Source organism: Choloepus didactylus, chromosome 3, assembly GCF_015220235.1.
Source record: "Choloepus didactylus isolate mChoDid1 chromosome 3, mChoDid1.pri, whole genome shotgun sequence".
Classification (NCBI taxonomy): Eukaryota; Metazoa; Chordata; class Mammalia; order Pilosa; family Megalonychidae; genus Choloepus; species Choloepus didactylus.
This window is the reverse complement of record NC_051309.1, coordinates 179,488,368-179,511,168: the sequence shown is the minus strand read 5'-3', so window position 1 is coordinate 179,511,168 and position 22,801 is coordinate 179,488,368. Positions and strand designations below refer to the sequence as shown.

The 22,801-nt window shown below is 40.9% G+C and overlaps 2 protein-coding genes across 2 annotated transcripts; one reads left to right on the top strand and one right to left on the bottom strand.

Annotated features, from left to right (window-relative positions):
* Nucleotides 1–693: 693 nt before the first annotated feature.
* LOC119530567 (putative tripartite motif-containing protein 75) lies at nucleotides 694–2,103 on the top strand. The gene has a single exon (XM_037831506.1). The coding sequence runs from the start codon at nucleotides 694–696 to the stop codon at nucleotides 2,101–2,103; it is 1,410 nt and encodes a 469-aa protein (XP_037687434.1).
* Nucleotides 2,104–15,257: 13,154 nt separating this feature from the next.
* On the bottom strand, nucleotides 15,258–16,865 carry LOC119530566 (putative tripartite motif-containing protein 61). Its single transcript, XM_037831505.1, has 2 exons — nucleotides 15,887–16,865; nucleotides 15,258–15,301 (listed from the first exon to the last, which is right to left on the bottom strand). Exons 1-2 carry the CDS (start codon nucleotides 16,635–16,637, stop codon nucleotides 15,258–15,260), a joined length of 795 nt encoding a protein of 264 aa, XP_037687433.1. The 5' UTR covers nucleotides 16,638–16,865.
* Nucleotides 16,866–22,801: the final 5,936 nt, after the last annotated feature.

Sequence of the window (22,801 nt, the reverse complement as noted above, 5' to 3'; positions counted from 1 at the left end):
AGTTTAATGGATACAGAGTTTGATATATCGGGCAGTGGGGTAAGTTAGACAAAAAACATAAACTTTGGTATACTATGAATTCACCACTATCACATATATTGTTTATCATGTTTAAGCCAGTAGTTCCCAGATGATTTTCTTAAATTTTCACCAGATAGAAATGTTTGAATTTGGGATTTCTATGCTTGTTAATCCAAGTGTATTTGAGTTGAGGACGGTAGGTAACTTTCCCAGGATCCACAAACATTAGGTGATGAAGGCCTGAATCAAACTCAGGCACAGGTGATCTACTCCGGAAGCCCGAACTCTTTCCATAGTCCTGTGTAACCCCAGAGTGGTGGACTTGAATGTAGCTGGATTGGTGGGAGGGAGAGAAGAATCAGTGGTTCCCTCAAATGCTGCAGTGAGCAGGGCCACATAAACTAATGTGTTTTTTAAATGAACATATATTTTCTCACCCCCAGGAACAAAGTGACAACCAGGATACCTGCTATTTTCTGACCAAGATAATTTCTTATCTTGGATTCATATCTGCTGAGCGGCCAAGGACTAGAAAGGCAGCTGACAGACTCCTCTGTGATTGCTACAGGCTGGTGAGACCTGAGGGTGTACCTGCTTCTAACAGGACAGAACCAGCAGAGCCCCACACTCCTGAGGAAATCCCACTTCGGTCCAACCTTCATTCAAGTCCCAATGGCAGTAGCAGCAGCACTGGAAGCTCTGCAGGCAGGAGCCAGCTGTCCCATCTGCCTGGATTACCTGAGAGACCCCGTCACCATCGAATGTGGGCACAACTTCTGCCGCTCCTGCATCCAGCGGTCCTGGGAGGAAACACAGGACAGGCTCCCTTGCCCTGTCTGCCGCCACCAATGCCGAGAGTGGCACTTCAGGAGCAATGCCCAGCTGGGAAAGATGAGTGAAATCGCCAAGCTCCTCCACATCACCAGGAGCAAGAGGAAGAGGCAGGAAGAGTCACGATTGTGTGAGAGGCACAGTCAGGTCCTGACCCTGTTCTGTGAGGAGGACCTAGAGGTGCTGTGTCCCCTGTGTGCTCAGCACCCGGCACACCAGGGCCACCACGTGAGGCCCACTGAGGAGGCTGCCTCTCACCACAGGAAAAGGCTCAGCAGTGACATTGCATCCCTGAAGAAACAAGTGGCAGAAATGGAAAAAGTAAAAGCCACCCAAGACAGAAAACCATTAGAACTGAGAGAGAAGATGGAAACCCAGAGACAGAAAATATTCTCAGAATTTGAGCACCTGAATCAGATTTTAGAACGTGAGCAAGAAGCAGTTCTGTCAAGGTTAGCTGATCAACAGAAGGAAATTCAACAGAAAATCAATACAAACTTAGCATCATTTTCCGACTACATCTCCACACTCAAAAGTTTACAAAGAGAGGTCGCAGAGAAGAGCGTGATGTCAGAAGTGAAGCTGCTGGGAGATATCAAGAGTATCTACAAGAGGCATGAAGGTCTTAAAACCCCAGCCCTCTATTCTTTCCAGTTAAGGAGAGAAGGATGCAGTCTTCCTCCACAGTATTCTGCTCTGCAGAAAATTAAACAGAAATTTACAGAAGATGTCACTCTTGATCCTGAAACAGCACACCCGAACCTGCTTGTCTCTGAGGATAAAAAGTCTGTGACATTTGTGAAGAAAAAGCAAAGGCTTCATCCTAATCCCAAGAGATTTACGTGTGATCTGATTGTCCTGGGTTCTGAAGGATTCGCTTCCGGCAGACACTATTGGGAGGTCCAAGTGGATGACAAGCCTGAGTGGACTGTGGGGGTTTGTAAAGACTCCCTTTCCAGGAAGGGAAAGCGACACCTGGCAGGACAGGACAGACGCTGGACAATCCGGCTCTGGGATGGAGACTATGTTGCAGAAGGCAGTGCTCCAGTCACTCTTCAGTTAACAGAAAAGCCCAGAAGAATTGGCATTTATCTGGACTATGAGTTGGGTGAGATTTCCTTTTATAGTTTGAATGAGAGGTCTCATCTCCACACTTTCACTGATAAATTTTCTGAAATACTCAAGCCTTACTTCTGTATTGCAAAAGATTCTAAACCTCTTACCGTCTGTGCAGTATCAGATGATGAATGATAAACTCCATGTATGGCAGGCTCATTGCTTCATTGTATTGCTATAATTTGTGGAGAGTATGTAGAATATTGCACAACTATCCATGGACCTAGCATTAAGAACTTTTGTAAAATATTTCTGTGACTTAAATCCTGGATGTGTTTTCAGCTCATTGTTTCAATTGGTGTTGTCAGAACTAACAGACCTTGTGAGGATTAACTGTTTCTGAAATTGTGCATAGAGTTCACAAAACTGTATCTTTGCACCTCCAATAAATACATTTTGGATACATATATATATGTGTGTTCTATACTTACACATTTATCTGTTTTATAAATACCTTTAAAAATCCAGGTTGGAAAAGAAGTCAGAATTTTGGACAGACAATTCCCTGAGGATCTCTCAGATTTTTGTACCACTGTTTGAATGATGATTGTTTTGGGAGCTGCATTAGAAGGCAGGAATGTGTCTGCATCTGGAGCAAAGGGGAAGTTTGGTTACTCACCCAGAAAATAAAAATTATTGTCTCCTTCCAAGCAAAGGTCAGCAGGTTTACTGCTCATTATATGGGATTTGGTTTTTGCTAATTACATGTGGTATGTTCTTAGTCAAAGTCTCACAAAAAGCACGGAGACAATGCCTATCTTGCAAATAAGACACAATCCATGACAATATGAGACCCACACTAGACACATGTGGGAATTGCCCTGGTAAAGCTTCATGCACCACAGGAACCCAGACCTCTTGCCACACCTCCAGGCACAAAGCTTCCATCATCCATTCAAAAGATGTGTCCTGATTACAAGAGTTTCAATACTCAACATAGGTGAGTGCTATAGTGACTCCATCAGTTATGTACACCATCTTTTTATTCCTCCAGGTCCACATGTAATTTACCAATTGTTTCATTTTTGCCAAATGTAATATTTCCTAGTGTTCCAGTTTGATAATGCTGCAATTAAGCAAAATATCAGAAATGGATTGGCTTTTATAAAGAGGATTTATTCAGTTACAAAGTTACTGTCCTAAGGCCATAGACATGTCCAGACTAAGGCATCAATAAGATGATGTCTTCACTGAAGAAGGGCCAGTGGCATCCTGGACACTTCTGTCAGCTGGGAAGGCAGGTGGTGGCATCTGCTTTTCCATTGCTTAGGTTGTGTTCAAAATGGCTTTCTCTAAAATATCTCTGGTCTTCTCTCTTTGCTCCTCTCCCACAACTCTGTGTGTCCTTGCTTCTTTCTCCCAGGGCATTTCTCTCTAAGCATCTGGGGGTCTTGTTTTAGCTTTTCTGGGACAAATGCTGGGCTTCTTCTCTTAGCCCTGCATCTGCAAACATCTTCTCTCTGCATCCCCAAGCATCAGCATCTGTATGAGCTCTCTTAAGTACTCCAGTGAACTAACCAAGACACACCATGAACTAGTGTGTCCCATAGAAATAATTTAATCAAAGCTATCACCCACAGTTGATTGAGTCACATCTCCAAGGAAAGACTCAATTAAATTTCCACCCAACAAGATTGGATTAAAAGATCATGGCTCTTCTGGGGTCCATCAGTTTCAAACTATCACATTTAGCTACAAAGGTGACATTCCACTAGATTACTAGAGGGATAGAGGTAATACGTATCATGCAAAGTAATTATGAATCACTATCAAGATGAATTTTACAAATATCAGGACAATAACTCAACTCAAAAATTTGACTTTTGTTATATATTATAAATATCATTTCCCTGATTTTTATACTAATAGAAATCTATGCTTTTTAATTTGGAGCAATGCAGGCAGCAGACTGTTCCCATTTCCCCCTAATGGGTGAGAGTTTTCTGTCTCCATGCCTTCACAGAGTATATCTAGTTCCAGAATTGCATGTGTTTCTTTTCCATTTCTGGAATAGTTCTCTCTACTTCCGGAATTACACATGATTCTATTCCATTTCTCTTTTGTAAAACTGTTTCCATTTACATTTTGAATAAAGCTAGATTTTTTTATAATTATATTCTTTTAACTATGAAATGAAGCATGCAAACAACTGTAGACAAAACACATTGATTTGATTGAAAGAACAATTATAAAATGAAACCCTCTTATAAAGCACTCAAAGAAATGTAGAAAAAATTGGAAAAAATAATGGATCATACATGACTTTCAAAATTACTTTTCCAAACATTGACAGCCCATCAACAGATCAACACAAATTGCACATAGATAATTTAATTCATTCATCTCTGACAACACATATTTAAAATTGTACAGATTCATAGTCTGACTTGCATGCACCTTTGAAACCTTCCCAAAAATCAAGGTGATGAATATACTTATAATCCCCAATTGTCTTTTCAGACCTCTTTGGAATCCCTGCCTCAGTCTCTCTCTTCTTCCCACTCTGACCAAGGCAAACCATTGATCTGCTCTCTGCCAGTAGAGATTAGTTTGCACTTCTAGAATTTTATAGAAAAAAAAATTCAATATACATTCTTTTTTGTTTGGCAACCTTTATTCCGAATAATTATTTTGAGATTCACCCATGTTGTGGCATGTGTCATTCCTTTCTTTTGCTGAGTGTGCTGATTTGAATCTGTTATGTATGCATTAAAGACTATGTTCTTTTAATCCACTCTTGTGGGACCAGACTTATTGTGGGTGGGATAGTTTAATTAAATTGTTTCCATGGAAGTGTGAGCCACCCAATTGTGGGTGGGACCTTTTGATCAGATTATTTCCATGGAGACGTGACCCTGCCCATTCAAGCTTGGTCTTAATTAGTTTACTGGTGTCTCTTATGAGAGGAAGAAAGGCAGAGACATTTTGAAAGGAGTTCAGAGATGCTTAAAGAGAAAATGCCCAGCACTTTATGGAGACAGCTATTGAAACCAGAACCAGCACAGAAGCTAAGAGATGAAATGATGAGTTTGCCCTAAAGGAGCTGAGACAGGACCGCCAGATGCATAGAAACATGCTGGGAGAAACAAGCAAGGATACACAGGTACTGGGAGAGAGAAGCTAAGAAACCCAGAGGCATTTTGAGGAAGCAATGAAAATGAGAAAGTAACCTCAGGAGATGCCCAGCAGACTCCAGACATATGCATCCCATGTGAGAGAGGAAACCCAGATGTCATCAGCCTTTCTTCAGTGAAGGTATCCTCTTGTTGATGCCTTAGTTTGGACACTTCTATGGCCTTAGAACTGTAAATTTGTAACCTAATAAATCCCCTTTATAAAAGCCAATCCATTTCTGGTCTTTTGCCTTTTGGCATCTTTAGCAAATCAGAACACAGTGTATTTTCCATTGCATAACTATACAATAATTTGTAGATGCATTCAACTGTTGATGAACATTTGAGCCACAAAAGGTCTCTCCATGGGGGATGGGGGCTGCTTTGTGGTTCAGGCGTTGGTCCTGTAATTATCAGTGATGACTCCAAAGATCAGCAGGTCTCACTAAACTTCCTTGCTTTTATATAAACCCCTACTCTTTACCCTATAGATGAAGAAGGGATTCCTACCCCAGGTGTTCTGGTTTGCAAAAGCTGACAGAATGCAAAATACCAGAAATGGATGGGCTTTTATAAAGGGATTTATTAGTTATAAATGTACAGTTTGAAGTCCATAAAACTGTCCAACATAAGGCATCAACATGAGGATACCTTCCCTGAAGAAATGCTGATCCTGTCTGGAACAACCCTGTCAGCTGGAAAGTCATGTGACTGGCCTCTTCTGCTCCTTTGCATCCCAGTTCGGATTTCAAAATGACTTACTCCAAAGTGTCTCTGGGCTTCTGTCTCTCTTAGCTTCTCTCTCAGCTCCTGTGCATCCTTGCTGGTTCTCCCAGGATGTTTCTCTCTAATCATCTGGGGGACCTCTCTTAGTTTCTCTGGGGCATCTCTGGGCTTCATTATTAGCTTAGCATCACCAAACATCTTTCTGTCTGCATCTCCAAGAATCTGGGTCTCTGTCAGCCCCCAGGCTCTCTTGAGGACTCCAGTAAACTGATCAACACCCATCATGAATGGGTGGGGTCACACCTCCATGGAAGTGATCTAATCAAAAGGTCTCACCCACTGTTGGGTGGGTCACATTGCTATGGAAACAACCTGATCAAAAGATGCCACCCATAATAAGTCTGCACCCAAAAAATTGCATTAAAGAACACAGTCTTTCCTGGGGTATATAACAGTTTCAAATCAGCACACGAGGGTAATGGGGATGGCGGAACACATGACAGCAGACATTGGACATTTGAGACTCACGGCAGTTTATTAGTCACATATGACCACAACCCAGGAGAGGAAGGTAGCACTCCCACACAGGGCCAAACGGGGTTGCACTCAGGGACAGAGTGAACAAGCTGGGACTGTGGGGGGGGCAGGCTGTGCAGTAAGAAGTGGTTGGGGGTGATCCCTGGTTTCCTGGAAGGATGTAAATAAATCTAGAATACACAGACTAGCAGGAAACCGAAGCCTCCCACTTGGGTAAGCAGGCACCATGCTGGTGCCAGTGATGAGGAGGGTTGTTTGGCTCAGAAGCCTGACCTCAGGAGCCAAGCAGGAGGGGAATGTACAGTTAGGCCAATGAATGCCCTTCTGGTTTTCCCAGATGTCAAGGCACATAATATTGGAATGGTTTTTTTTTTTTTTTTTTAATCATTTTATTGAGATATATTCACATACCACGCAGTCATACAAAACAAATCGTACTTTCGATTGTTTACAGTACCATTACATAGTTGTACATTCATCACCTAAATCAATCCCTGACACCTTCATTAGCACACACACAAAAATAACAAGAATAATAATTAGAGTGAAAAAGAGCAATTGAAGTAAAAAAGAACACTGGGTACCTTTGTCTGTTTGTTTCCTTCCCCTATTTTTCTACTCATCCATCCATAAACTAGACAAAGTGGAGTGTGGTCCTTATGGCTTTCCCAATCCCATTGTCACCCCTCATAAGCTACATTTTTATACATCTGTCTTCGAGATTCATGGGTTCTGGGTTGTAGTTTGATAGTTTCAGGTATCCACCACCAGCTACCCCAATTCTTTAGAACCTAAAAAGGGTTGTCTAAAGTGTGCGTAAGAGTGCCCACCAGAGTGACCTCTCGGCTCCTTTTGGAATCTCTCTGCCACTGAAGCTTATTTCATTTCCTTTCACATCCCCCTTTTGGTCAAGAAGATGTTCTCCCTCCCACGATGCCGGGTCTACATTCCTCCCCGGGAGTCATATTCCACGTTGCCAGGGAGATTCACTCCCCTGGGTGTCTGATCCCACGTAGGGGGGAGGGCAGTGATTTCACCTTTCAAGTTGGCTTAGGCAGAGAGAGAGGGCCACATCTGAGCAACAAAGAGGCATTCAGGAGGAGACTCTTAGGCACAAATATAGGGAGGCCTAGCCTCTCCTTTGCAGCAACCGTCTTCCCAAGGGTAAAACTTATGGTAGAGGGCTCAACCCATCAAACCACCAGTCCCCTATGTCTGTGGTCATGTTAGCAACCATGGAGGTGGGGTAGGCGAATACCCCTGCATTCTCCACAGGCTCCTCAAGGGGGCACTACATCATTTTTTTTCCTTGTTTTTCTTTCTTTCTTTTTTTTTTTTTTAACTTTCCCTTCTTTTTTAAATCAACTGTATGAAAAAAAAAGTTAAAAAGAAAACAAACATACAATAAAAGAACATTTCCAAGAGACCATAACAAGGGAGTAAGAAAAAGACAACTAACCTAAGATAACTGCTTAACTTCCAACATGTTCCTACTTTACCCCAAGAAAGTTACATAATATAGCAACCTTTCTGTGAACTTGTTCCTACTATATCCATCAGAAATTAACAGACCATAGTCATTTCTGGGCATCCCCAGAACGTTAAAAAGCTTATCTGTTCTTCTTGGATTATTGTTCCCCCTTCCTTAATTGCTCTCTACTGCTAGTTCCCCTACATTCTACATTATAAACCATTTGTTTTACATTTTTGAAAGTTCACATTAGTGGTAGCATATAATATTTCTCTTTTTGTGCCTGGCTTATTTCACTCAGCATTATGTCTTCAAGGTTCATCCATGTTGTCATATGTTTCACGAGATCGTTCCTTCTTACTGACGCGTAGTATTCCATCGTGTGTATATACCACATTTTATTTATCCACTCATCTGTTGAAGGACATTTGGGTTGTTTCCATCTCTTGGCAATTGTGAATAATGCTGCTATGAACATTGGCGTGCAGATATCTGTTCGTGTCACTGCTTTCCGATCTTCCGGGTATATACCGAGAAGTGCAATCGCCGGATCGATTGGTAGCTCTATATCTAGTCTTCTAAGGAACTGCCAGACTGACTTCCAGAGTGGCTGAACCATTATACAGTCCCACCAACAGTGAATAAGAGTTCCAATTTCTCCACATCCCCTCCAGCATTTGTAGTTTCCTGTTTGTTTAATGGCAGCCATTCTAACCGGTGTTAGATGGTATCTCATTGTGGTCTTAATTTGCATCTCTCTAATAGCTAGTGAAGCTGAACATTTTTTCATGTGTTTCTTGGCCATTTGTATTTCCTCTTCAGAGAACTGTCTTTTCATATCTTTTGCCCATTTTATAATTGGGCTGTCTGTACTATTGTCATTGAGTTGTAGGATTTCTTTGTATATGCAAGATATCAGTCTTTTGTCAGATACATGGTTTCCAAAAATTTTTTCCCATTGAGTTGGCTGCCTCTTTACCTTTTTGAGAAATTCCTTTGAGGTGCAGAAACTTCTAAGCTTGAGGAGTTCCCATTTATCTATTTTCTCTTTTGTTGCTTGTGCTTTGGGTGTAAAGTCTAGGAAGTGGCCGCCTAATACAAGGTCTTGAAGATGTTTTCCTACATTATCTTCTAGGAGTTTTATGGTACTTTCTTTTATATTGAGATCTTTGGTCCATTTTGAGTTAATTTTTGTGTAGGGGGTGAGGTAGGGGTCCTCTTTCATTCTTTTGGATATGGATATCCAACTCTCCCAGCCCCATTTGTTGAAAAGACCATTATGGCTCAGTTCGGTGACTTTGGGGGCCTTATCAAAGATCAGTCGGCCATAGATCTGAGGGTCTATCTCTGAATTCTCAATTCGATTCCATTGATCTATATGTCTATCTTTGTGCCAGTACCATGCTGTTTTGGCAACTGTGGCTTTATAATAAGCTTCAAAGTCAGGGAGTGTAAGTCCTCCCACTTCGTTTTTCTTTTTTAGAGTGTCTTTAGCAATTCGAGGCATCTTCCCTTTCCAAATAAATTTGATAACTAGCTTTTCCAAGTCTGCAAAGTAGGTTGTTGGAATTTTGATTGGGATTGCATTGAATCTGTAGATGAGTTTGTGTAGAATTGACATCTTAATGACATTTAGCCTTCCTATCCATGAACATGGAATATTTTTCCATCTTTTAAGGTCCCCTTCTATTTCTTTTAGTAGAGTTATGTAGTTTTCTTTGTATAGGTCTTTTACATCTTTGGTTAAGTTTATTCCTAGGTACTTGATTTTTTTAGTTGCTATTGAAAATGGTATCTTTTTCTTGAGTGTCTCTTCAGTTTGTTCATTTCTAGCATATAGAAACATTACTGACTTATGTGCATTAATCTTGTATCCCGCTACTTTGCTAAATTTCTTTATTAGCTCTAGTAGCTGTATCGTCGATTTCTCAGGGTTTTCTAGATATAAGATCATATCGTCTGCAAACAATGACAGTTTTACTTCTTCTTTTCCAATTTGGATGCCTTTTATTTCTTTGTCTTGCCAGATTGCCCTGGCTAGCACTTCCAGCACAATGTTGAATAACAGTGGTGACAGCGGGCATCCTTGTCTTGTTCCTGATCTTAGAGGGAAGGCTTTCAGTCTCTCACCATTGAGTACTATGCTGGCTGTGGGTTTTTCATATATGCTCTTTATCATGTTGAGGAAGTTTCCTTCAATTCCTACCTTTTGAAGTGTTTTTATCAAAAAGGGATGTTGGATTTTGTCAAATGCTTTTTCAGCATCTATTGAGATGATCAATTGATTTTTCCCTTTTGAAGTTTTAATGTGTTGTAATACATTGATTGTTTTTCTTATGTTGAACCATCCTTGCATGCCTGGAATGAACCCCACTTGGTCATGGTGTATGATTTTTTTAATGTGTCTTTGGATTCGAATTGCAAGTATTTTGTTGAGGATTTTTGCATCTATATTCATTAGGGAGATTGGCCGGTAGTTTTCCTTTTTTGTAGCATCTTTGCCTGGTTTTGGTATTAGATTGATGTTAGCTTCATAAAATGAGTTAGGTAGTGTTCCATTTTCTTCAATGTTTTGAAAGAGTTTGAGTAAGATTGGTGTCAGTTCTTTCTGGAAAGTTTGGTAGAATTCCCCTGTGAAGCCATCTGGCCCTGGGCATTTATTTGTGGGAAGATTTTTGATGACTGATTGGATCTCTTTGCTTGTGATGGGTTGGTTGAGTTCTTCTATTTCTTCTCTGGTCAGTCTAGGTTGTTCATATGTTTCCAGGAAATTGTCCATTTCTTCTACATTGTCCAGTTTATTGCCATACAGTTGTTCATAATATCCTCTTATAATTTTTTTAATTTCTTCAGGATCTGCAGTTATGTCACCTTTTTCATTCATTATTTTGTTTATATGGGTCTTCTCTCTTTTTGATTTTGTCAGTCTAGCTAGGGGCTTGTCAATCTTGTTGATCTTCTCAAAGAACCAACTTTTGGTGATATTTATCCTCTCTATTGTTTTTTTGTTCTCTATGTCATTTATTTCTGCTTTAATCCTTGTTATTTCTTTTCTTGTACTTGGTTTAGGATTGGTTTGCTGTTCATTTTCTAGCTTCTTCAGTTGATCCATTAGTTCTTTGATTTTGGCTCTTTCTTCCTTTTTAATATATGCGTTTAGTGCTATAAATTTCCCCCTTAGCACTGCTTTTGCTGCATCCCATAGGTTTTGGTATGTTGTGTTCTCATTTTCGTTCGTCTCTATATATTTAGCAATTTCTCTTGCTATTTCTTCTTTAACCCACTGATTGTTTAGGAGTGTGTTGTTTAACCTCCAGGTATTTGTGAATTTTCTAAGTCTCTGATGGTTATTGACTTCTAATTGTATTCCATTGTGGTCAGAGAATGTGCTTTGAATAATTTCAATCTTTTTAAATTTATTGAGGCTTGTTTTATGTCCCAGCATATGATCTATTCTGGAGAAAGTTCCGTGAGCACTAGAAAAGTATGTGTATCCTGGTGATTTGGGATGTAATGTCCTGTATATGTCTGTTAAATCTAATTCATTTATCAGATTGTTTAGGTTTTCAATTTCCTTATTGGTCTTCTGTCTGGTTGATCTATCTATAGGAGAGAGTGATGTGTTGAAGTCTCCCACAATTATTGTGGAAACATCAATTGCTTCCTTTAGTTTTGCCAGTGTTTCTCTCATGTATTTTGTGGCACCTTGATTGGGTGCATAGACATTTACGATTGTTATTTCTTCTTGCTGAATTGCCCCTTTTATTAGTATGTAGTGGCCTTCTTTGTCTCTCAAAACATCCCTGCATTTGAAGTCTATTTTATCTGAGATTAATATTGCTACACCTGCTTTCTTTTGGCTGTAGCTTGCATGAAATATTTTTTTCCATCCTTTCACTTTCAGTTTCTTTGTGTCCCTATGTCTAAGATGAGTCTCTTGTATGCAACATATTGATGGTTCATTTTTTTTGATCCATTCTGCGAATCTATATCTTTTAATTGGGGAGTTTAATCTATTTACATTCAACGTTATAACCGTGAAGGCATTTCTTGAATCGGCCATCTTATCCTTTGGTTTATGTTTGTCATATTTTTCCCCTCTCTCTATTAATATCCTTTATTGTACCCATACCGAATCTCTTTAGTACTGAACCTTTCTCCAAGTCTCTCTGTCCTGTCTTTGTTTCTCTGTCTGTAGGGCTCCCTTTAGTATCTCCAGTAGGGCAGGTCTCTTGTTAGCAAATTCTCTCAGCATTTGTTTGTCTGTGAAAAATTTAAGCTCTCCCTCAAATTTGAAGGAGAGCTTTGCTGGATAAAGTATTCTTGGCTGGAAATTTTTCTCACTCAGAATTTTAAATATATCGTGCCACTGCCTTCTCGCCTCCATGGTGGCTGCTGAGTAGTCACTACTTAGTCTTATGCTGTTTCCTTTGTATGTGGTGAATTGCTTTTCTCTTGCTGCTTTCAGAACTTGCTCCTTCTCTTCTGTGTTTGACAGTGTGATCAGTATATGTCTCGGAGTGGGTTTATTTGGATTTATTCTATTTTGTGTTCCCTGAGCATTTATGATTTGTGTATTTATGTTGTTTAGAAGATTTGGGAAGTTTTCCCCAACAATTTCTTTGAATACTCTTCCTAGACCTTTACCCTTTTCTTCCCCATCTGGGGCACCAATGAGTCTTATATTTGGACGTTTCATATTATCTATCATATCCCTGAGGTCCATTTCGAGTTTTTCAATTTTTTTCCCCATTCTTTCTTTTATGCTTTCATTTTTCATTCTGTAATCTTCCGAGGTCACTGATTCGTTGTTCAACTTCCTCTAGTCTTGTGCTATGAGTGTCCAGAATCTTTTTAATTTGGTCAACAGTTTCTTTAATTTCCATAAGATCATCCATTTTTTTATTTAGTCTTGCAATGTCTTCTTTATGCTCTTCTAGGGTCTTCTTGATTTCCTTTGTCTCCCGTACTATGGTCTCATTGTTCATCTTTAGTTCTTTGAGTAGCTGCTCTAGGTGCTGTGTCTCTTCTGTTCTTTTGATTTGGGTGCTTGGGCTTGGGTTATCCATATCGTCTGGTTTTTTCATATGCTTTATAATTTTCTGTTGTTTTTGGCCTCGTGGCATTTGCTGAACTTGATAGGGTTCTTTTAGGATTTGTAGACCAATTGAAGTCCTTATCTCTAATTTATCAGATCTACAGCTTCGTGGAGTACACTTTCTCTAACTAACCAGCAGGTGGCATCCACGAGCCACCTGTTCTCCACAAGCCAGTTCTCCCCTGCTTAGCCTTTTTGGTGAGTGGGGGAGTGAGTCTTGTGGGGTCCAATTGGTGTACCAAGCTTGCGTGTGTAGTTGGTGTTGCCTGCCCTGTGTATGGGGTGTGTTTCTGGGCAGTCAGGGAGCAAGGGTGGCTCTAACAATCAAATCTCCCTGGTGATCCTAGAGTTTTAAAGCTGCTGCAATAGTCTAATCCTTCAGTTCAGTCCTGCCACAGTTTGTCTCTGCCACTGACCCACGAGTCCTTGGTATTGGCGTACGGCTCCTGAGACTTGCAAGTGGGCCCCTCTTCCAGGCTGTGCACCCCGGGTCCTCTGTTGAGGGATGACTGTGCTATGTCACAGGTGAGTGCCATCCCCCCAGGGCAGTTCTGGGCTGCTGGGCTGTGTAGGGAGGCTCCCAGTCTGCTGAAATGATGGCTGAATGGGGCTTTGTTAATTCACACTGCTCTACCTTCCCAACTCTGGGACAATCAGCTGAGGTTGCAGGGAAGGCTAATGTCCACGCCCAGTTTTGTGGTGTGTGCCTGTTATTTGAAGCACTTCCGTCACACTGGGTTGTCTGGGGCAGTTCTGGGCTATGGGGCTGGCGATGGGCAGGAGTGTTTCCTGTCCACCAGGATGATGGCTGTGAGCGGACACCCCCCTTTTCTTGGGAAGTTGTGGTGTTTAGTGAATTTTCTCAGCCACTGGATTATTGCGTTTTGTCTCAGAGCTCTCCTAGTTCTGCTCTTGACTTGACCTGCCCAAATTGCAAGTCTTTGAAGCTTTCTGTATTGGGCTTCTTAGAGTAATTTTTTTAGAAAAAGAAAAAAGGATTTAAAAAAAAAAAAAAAAAGGGCCCTCCTCAGAGATCTAATGGGTTATTGAAATGCTAAGAGACAAAGCAACCAGGGCCATTAAGGAAAGGTCCACAGGGCAGAGAGATCAGCTTTTCTTCGGGATTTGCATATGCGCCTCAGGGCCTGAGCTCGGGCCTGAGCTCTGCCCTTCCCCCTTCTACGTTCACCAGAACTCCAAAAATCCTCCGCTTTTATTTTGGAGTTTTTCGTGTTGTTTTTTTTCTATGCCTGTCTCCTCTCTGCTGGGCTGGCTACTCTCAGATTCTCTGGTGTCTGGTCTCCGTCTATCTATGGTTGGAGTTTGGATCAGCAGAATGAGTTTCCGATAAGGGCTGCCACTGCAGTTCTCCCTTCTCCTTCCCGGAGCTGACAGCCCCTCCTCCCACGGGACTGAGCCTGGCAGGGAGGGGCGCGGGTCCCCTGGCCACAAAAACTTACAGATTTCGCTGATCTCAGCAGTTCCACATTTTCATGAGTGTTGTATGAAGTATGCCCAAAGTCAGATTGCTCTGTGGTGTCCAGTCCATGCAGTTCCTGGCTTTCTACCTACTTTCCTGGAGGAGTAACTAAAACATACAGCTCACCAGTCTGCCATCTTGCCCCGCCTCACCATTTCTTAATAGGATACACTCTCATTGCTGCCAGGATTAGCCACAACCAACACTTCAAGGACCATTCAGGTTGAGCTTAGTTAACCATTTCTGTCTTAGGTAACTGTGTAAAAGGTTTATCAGCCCTATCACTGGTAATCTTAAACTCCATCTGTGTCTTTGACACCTTATCTCCTCTGTAAATGTCCCACTTCAAATTTGGCTTCTTAAATAGTGATCTAAACACTTTTTGATATTATATGGACTTCTGATTCTCCCACAGCAGAGGAAGTAAGACTTTTTATCATTATAATGGAAAACATGGAATTACATTGAATGTAACAAACTGATGAATTTATAGAAATGAAGAAAGTATAGGAAAATGGTAAGTGCTTCAAAGTGCATTGATGTAAGTTCAAAATAGCAAAGGTAAGGAAAAGTCCTTAATTTGGAAGTATTTTATTTTATAATTGCAAAACCATTTGGTAGTCATTTCTTCCAACATTCTTATGAAATAGGCATGATCAATGTGTTATTAGGTACAGAAACAGAGGGACAGAAAATGACTGTCTTCTAGTGTTTCAAAATAAGACCATAACGCAATATCTTTGTAAATTCCCATGTCTCTAATTATTTCAAAAGAAAAAGTTAATAAAACAATCAAATCACAAAATACCATTATCACTTATATCATATACCAACAATTAGTAAATACACAATATTCTTAGTTCTTCATTCAGTGGTTACCATATGGATTGTAAGATCTGAAGCAGATCCTATAGAGAAATAAGGAAAAAGTTTTTCTTTAAATGTATCTGAGAAAGCATAAATGAGACACCTATTATCCAAATTGTAAAATGAAACCTGTCCCAACTCATAGTCCAGAAAAATGCCTACCTGTCTGGATTTTATTGTATCCATAGCACCACAGGTGTAAGACCAGAGCCGTATTCCCCAGCATCCATCTTTTGGGGATGGTGATGTAATAGCATTTCTGGGGAAAGACGCTTTACAGACACCTACATCCCACTCCCCCTTGCCTCTTATTTCTACCTGCCAATAATGCCTGCCACAAACAAATCCCTGAGAACTCAGGACAGATGGCAAAAAAGCAAAATTCTCAAGACTGTAAGGCAAGTTTGGGTTCATCTTTCCTAATGTCACAGTTTTCCTGTCTTCTGAGATAACAAGTCTGAGGTGAGCAGTTTCAGTATCTAGTGTCAAATTTACCTTAAATGTGTTGATTATTTTCTGTAGGTTAAAATATTCTTCAAGAAAACAAGTATCTTTTTTCTTTAATTCATATGAAAGGATTGCTGGAGTGTTTAGGTTTTCATGCTTGGTGTGGATAGTTTCAATACCTGTGAGGAACTCCAGTTCTGACTGCACACACTTCTCTGCTATTTCACTCACTAGATTTTTTAGTGTGTAAATGTGCTCTAAGAATTTTACTTTGTTTTCCCTTAGTTTTTTTTCAGCATACATCTGTTCTGTCTGTAATTTCAAAATAATTATATCCTGTTCTTTTCCCAAAAAATGCTTAAGTTGTTCAAATTCAGAGTACAATTCCTCCCTCTGATTTTCCACCTTTACCCGCAATTCAGATGATTTTGATACTTGGATTTCTAATCCTTTTTCAGCATCTTCAACTTGCTTCTTCAGAGGCTCAATGTAGCTTCTGAGCTTCTTCCTGTGAGTAGCTGCAGCCTGCTCAAGAGGCATCAGGTGGTGATCCCGATGGTCAGAGGAGACTTGGCACTGGGCACACAGTAGCTCCAGATCCTCCTCACAGAACAGAGTCAGAACCTGACTGTGTTTCTCACACAGGGGTTTCTCTTCCTGCCATTTCCTCTTGTTCCAATTAGTGGGAAGTTGCTTTACAATATCAGTCATGTGACATAACTGCCTGTTTTTCTTCAAGTTCCTGTCAAGGCAGTGGTGGAGGCAGATGGGACAGGGGAGGATGTCCTGCAGATCTTCCCAGCACTGTGTGATGCAGGAGCCACAGAAGTTGTGGCCACAGTCAATGGTCACTGGGTCTGTCAGGAAATCCCAGCAGAGGGGGCAGCTGGCCTCTGCTTGGAGGTCAGTAAAGGAGGCTGTAAAGGCCATTGAGCTGTGAGAAATTCTACCTAAGGATACTCCCTTCAGGATTGTCTGGTTTTCCAGGAGCTAAGAAATGTTGAATCTGATGACTCTTCAGGCCTTACTCTTCTTCTTGGAAGTCAATATCTAGGAGGGCTCAAGTGTGCTTCTGATCCCTTCCCTTTAACCCAGAAGACTCTCCCAATAGGAGCCTGCTTGTATGGCCAATTGGAGATGTCACTGCAGCTTCTCCTCTTGCTTCTGATGCCCAGACATACCAAAGCACAGAGATGGTGTCAAATTGCCCAGTAAGGAGCCGTATTCCCAGTAACCAAGTTGTTCCTGTGGGTGAGAAGATATTCTCATGTGAAATTGGAGTCAGTCAGGCATAAACTCTATCCTGCTTACACAAATCATACCTTAGGGAAACCAAGTAGTTGACTAGAGGAAATTTCTATTTATGGATGTATTTGAGGTAAGAAATGCAGTAGGGATGATACTATTCCAAATTGACCTTATTTGGATTTCCTTCAATGTACTGTATTGTGAAAACAACAACAAAATAATACCTTAGCATTGAAAACAACTCAAAATGTCCAACAACTGGGGAGTGGATAAACCAATTAATGTATATCATTGCAGTGGAATATATTCTGCATTAAAAACAGAGAAGAATCTCAAGTAATTATACTGAAAGAAGACAAGCCCTCTGACTCTTCCAGAGGAATAAAATAAAATAAAATGAGGGAAAATGCAAACTAATCTATAGTGACAAAAAGAAGGTAGATGGTTTCCCTTTGGATTGGGAGATCGTTGTGGGACAGGGGTTAGGTTACAAAGGGGCAGGAGGATACATTTCAGGGTCATGGATATGTTCATTATCTTGATCGTGCTAATGGTTTCATAGATGTAGATTTGCAAAGTTACCTTATTTTGTGATTGGAAAACATGTAGTTATTATATGCCACACCAAAAAAACACTATATTTTAAAAAGTGGTGGTGTCAAAACCTTCTTACAGTGCCTGCAGATTTGGCCCTCACTTAACTCTCAGTTCAATTCACAGCCCTCTTCCCCTAGCAAACCAGTAAGGTGGCATGTCACATATGTTTTTAGGCAATTTCATAACGGTAAAATGATCCTGATTGTTAAATTTCATCTGGACTTGGAATAGCAAAAAAGACATTATAAATACCTTTGGGGACACCACAGTTTTTGCCTTTTCGAGTATGGTGACTCTTATGGTTGGGAGGTCCCTTGACAGGCCCAAGGGGCTGTGCTCATGCAGTTGTTACAGGAGATATGGGCTACTTGTTGCATGAGGCTTTCAAGCCAGGGTGATTCCCACACTTGCCCAGCAGGTGTCCATAATCCCAGGCTGTCACCTGGCTGAGGAGCAAGGACTCCCACAGAGGAGCAGTGCTTAATGCTGACTGATGGAAGCTGGGGTTCCTGTTCCTTATCCTTCTAAATGAATCTGATGCCAAGTGTGGACCATGATAGTCTTGAGAATCTTAATGTTTTGTGGAGATTATCACTTCTTGGGTATTGTAAGAAGAAAGTCATGGAAATGTAAACACTGACTAGAGATTTATGACAAAAGAATTGCCTTTAACTGTGTGTCTATTGATTGATATATGTTTTAAAGGACAGTCCTTTAGAAATATATGCTACATTATATATACATGACCTGAAATGCCTAGAATGATGACTAGTATTTGCTTCAATGTAACTAGAGGCAGGGGAGCAGAGGGTGAGCTATAAATAACACAAGATTGCACATAGGTTGATAATTGATGAAACTAAGTAATGGGTACATGGGGGTTCATTTTGCTAAGTGATTGTTTTGAAAATGTTTGAACTTTTCCATTATAAAAAGCAGAGAATTTTCAGCTTCTGGCCTAACTCTTTCAATGAGATAAACTATGAGGGGGATAGAAGATGCAAAGCAACTGACTGAAGGCATTGGAGAGCAAAGGTTATTAGGAACTCAGAAGCAAAAATCCTGGAGACTCTTCCTGTAAGTGACCTGAGGTAACTAGGAAAATGGTTCACTAATTCACTTGACCCAAAAAACCCCACAAAATCATGCAAATCAAGAGGTTCAAATCCTCATGTTAACTTTAAGAGCACCTAATCAACTGCTCAGGTCATCAAGGGTATGCATATTTGAAAAACAACCAAGTATCTGAAAGATGTCATTTTACAGAAGCAATGTGTAAAAATCATTACCAGGGTGGTGTTGGCAGGTGGACCCATGACAAACACTAGGGATGGACATAGGGTCAGTGGCCCAAAAAGAGTGGTGAATCTTTGTTGCACATGCTGAAACATGCAGAAAGTAATGCTGAATCTAAAGGTTTAGATGTAGATACTCTGGACATTGAGCACATCCAGGTGAACACAGCCACCAAGATGCTCCAACATATTTGCAGAGCTCATGGTCAGATTAACCCATAGGTGAGCTCCCCTACAAGGCAAGATGATCCTTACTGAGAAGAACAAGTTGCCCCAAACCAAAAGAGGAGGTTGCACAAAAGAAAAAGTTATCCCAGAAGAAACTGAAGAAACAACTTATAGCTCGAGAATAAATGCATCAAACAATAAATGCACACAAGTTAAAGTAAAAATGAAAATCCTGGAAAGAAGAGGCACTCCACATTGGTGCTCAGCTCAGGAGGACTCCTCCACATGGGGAATACATTCTATTTCAATGCACAGTGTGTATATATACAGTAAAAAACCATTTGCCTCTGTGCATCATCCTGTGGCCTATTCACTCCCCTAGATTCAGCTATTCTCCCTCTCTCCTGCATCAATTCATGTTTTCTACTAGCTTATACCCATCAGTGTCAAATGAGATGTTACTGCTCTGATCTCTCTCTCACACACACAAAGATGCTCTCTTGATTCCATTTTCTTCTCCAGCTCACATCCCAATCTTGAGTCTTTTTAGAGGAAAACTCTTTGAAAGGATGTCCTATATTTCTGCAGTTTGCTCTCTCCATTCTCTCTTAAGCCCACAACAAAACAACTTTTCATAGTCACCATCCCATGTGTGCTTCTTTTCTTAAAATTACATGATGTCTATTTTGTAAATCCAATATTTATAGTTAATCCCACACCCTTGATCTACTGACATATCCAGTAACTCTCTCCTTCTGAACCACTTTCTTCCCTCGGCTCACAGGTCACCACACACTCAGTTTCTCACCGTCCTGTCTGGACATTACTTCCATCTCTTTCACCAGATCATCCTCATCTCTCCTAACACTAAATTTAGTTTGCCAGAACAAGACTCACCACATTTAGCAAATGAAAATGGTAGACACCTTGCCACTGAATTGTATACTTGAAAGTAGTTAAAATGGGAAATTTTGTGTTGTATATACGTTGCCACAATAATTTTTTTAAAAAAGTAGAACTTTATAATATAAAAAGTGAAACCTAATGTAAACTATGAAATTTAGTTAACAACATGATTGTAATAATATTGGTTAACAACTGGAACATATATATATACCACACTGATGTAAAATGTTAATAACCAGGAAAAGTATGCTTTGGGGAGATTCTATGGGAAGTCTACTTTCTGCATGATTTTTCTGTAAACCTACAACTACTCTAAAAATAAATATGGTGCATGTATTAAATGTAAAATATTGACTGGGAGATATTTATCTTAAAATACTATTCATCGTTTATCTGAAATTCAACTATAACTAGCCATTCTGCATTTTTTTCTGACAAGTGGAACCATCACTCCTTGGGCCACTTTTTTTTTTTTTTTTTAAGTACATCACTCCCTAGATTATCTCATCTCCTCCTAAGTACAATTTATATACTAACTCCTCAGTTTTAGCCCTAGCTTGAATCTCTTCCTTAACTCTAGGTCCAGTTATCCAATCATTACTTGTCATCATTTCTTGTCTTGATAATTGAAACATCTTCCTAATGTCTCTCCTGCTTCAGTTTTTCCTAATTTCCCATCTATTTTTGGCATAGAACAGGAGTCAATATTCCTGGTAAATTATGTATTTGATCATGCAATTCCTCTGCTCAAAACCCTCCAGCGGTTTTCCACTCTAATCAGTAAAGAAGCCTGAGTCCTTTCCATGATCTCTAGGACCCTGCATGGCCATAGCCTTGTCCTCACTTTTCTGAACTCACCTCCCAAGGACTCTGCCTCCAGTTCTCTCTTACTGAGCACACTGGACTCCTTGCCATTCACTGAATTTACTGGACAATATTGGGATTCTGCCAAAGGGTAGCACTTTTGAGGCTGAAAGGACTTAGGAAATAGAGCTATTATTGCCTCTGTTCTATAGAATAAAAAACGAGACTAACTAAGGCAATAAATAATTTACCTAGGGTCTCCTAAGTGGAGATCATGAATGGAATGTTATGTGATAAAAATAATCCATGTTTATATAATAATAAATGTATGTCTATAAGCATCTTCAACCAAATTATTTAGCAAGGAAAAAAAAATCCCCAAGTAAGGGATCACCCAGGAGTAGCTCCTGCTATCACCTACTTCCTAAGCCTCCTTCACACGTGGTCCAGGTCCAGCAGGGGATACAGAGATATTGGGGTCACGTCCACAACCACAGCTGAAGCACCCCCTCCCCTGCTCTCCCAGTACTACATACTTCTCTGAATCCCCCTAAAGCAGTCGCCCTGCCAGCCAGATAGTTTTTTGAAAGATAAATCTCATCAACTCACCTCCTAAAACTCTTTACTTGCTCAGAGAGGCCTCTAGGATCTCCGCCCAACCCCCTCCCCCCAATAGGGTCTCCCCCCATCACGTGCTATCAAGGCCCCGGGAACCCTTCTTCCTGGAATAGACCCAGCTGGAATCAGGCACTTCGGTTTCTGGGTCTGTGGATAAATTTTACTTCCCAGAGACCTCAGCCCCCACCGCGGGCCTTGAGTGTTGGAAAGTCTCCATCCTGGCGCGTCCCAGGAGGAATCACAGCCCCTGCGCGTGAGCGCGACCAGTTCAACTTCCTCCCACCCAGGACTGCGCCAGGAGCTGGAGAGGCCTGCCGTGTGTTTCCCGTTCCCTGGGTTTCTTCCAAGTCCCCTCGCCGGCTCCTATGGACAGCTGTGGGGCGCCCTGGCCGGGTCACCCCATCCCAGCCGTGGCCCGGCCACCACCCCTCTCAGCTCGTCCGGAGCCCCCTTCTCCGCTCACCTGTGGCCCGCGGCCGCTCACCTGGAGATGCTCTGTGGGGTCGTAGCTCTGCGCTGGGTGGGGAGCAGCTCTTATAGCCTTGGGGCTTGGGTGTTGCTGCCAGAACCACCCACCTGGGACTGAATTCTCCTCCCTTCCAGGCAGAGCAGACTCATCTTCCTAATCCAGGGCGGAAGACACAGCTCACCACAACTTTTCAGTTGACTGTTTTGGTCTGAACTTGGTCTGCTTCATCCTTCAAACCCTGTAGGTTGTTTCCTTTCCTGGAGGCCTTTTCTCTTAACATTTCTAATCTACAGAAAATTGAAAGAATAAATAAATTAACACCTATATACCCATCGCTTGGCTGTCCAAGTAAGCATGTATGCAATATTGCTTTGTTTCTAAGTATCCGTTTTTTTATTTGTTCATTTGTTTTCCTAAGGACTTTGAAAGTAAGTTTCAAACACCATTGCACCCTACTGCTAATGAACTTAAAATGAAGAAGTCTCTTATAACCACAATATCATTACTACAATGAAGAAATTTACTAAATTTAATAATATCAAATATTGGAAACCTTGATTATTGATGGGATTAGAACAATTTTAATGGAATGGGAGATGAAGATAATGAGGAGAATACAAGGATAATTTTTGCAAGCAATAGTCTGAATCAGTAGTTCTTAACAGTCTCTACACCACCAGCATCGGCAACACATTAATTTATTAAAAATGCCTATCCTTGAGCCTCATCATGAACCTATGGGTGGACTTGGGGTGTCCGGAAAAGAATCTGTGATTTAGCAACTTCATCAAATGTTTCTCTGTGCACCTAAAGTTTGATAACCATTAATCTAGAAGCTGCAATCAAATGAATCAATTATTTCCCAACACCCTAATGGTTAATTCCCCACAAAAGGAAAAGGGATATAATTATACTGCATGCAATATGGGAGAAGCCTGTGTTAAGAGAGAAACTGAGGGATTTTTTGCTGTTGTTTTTTATTTTTTCCA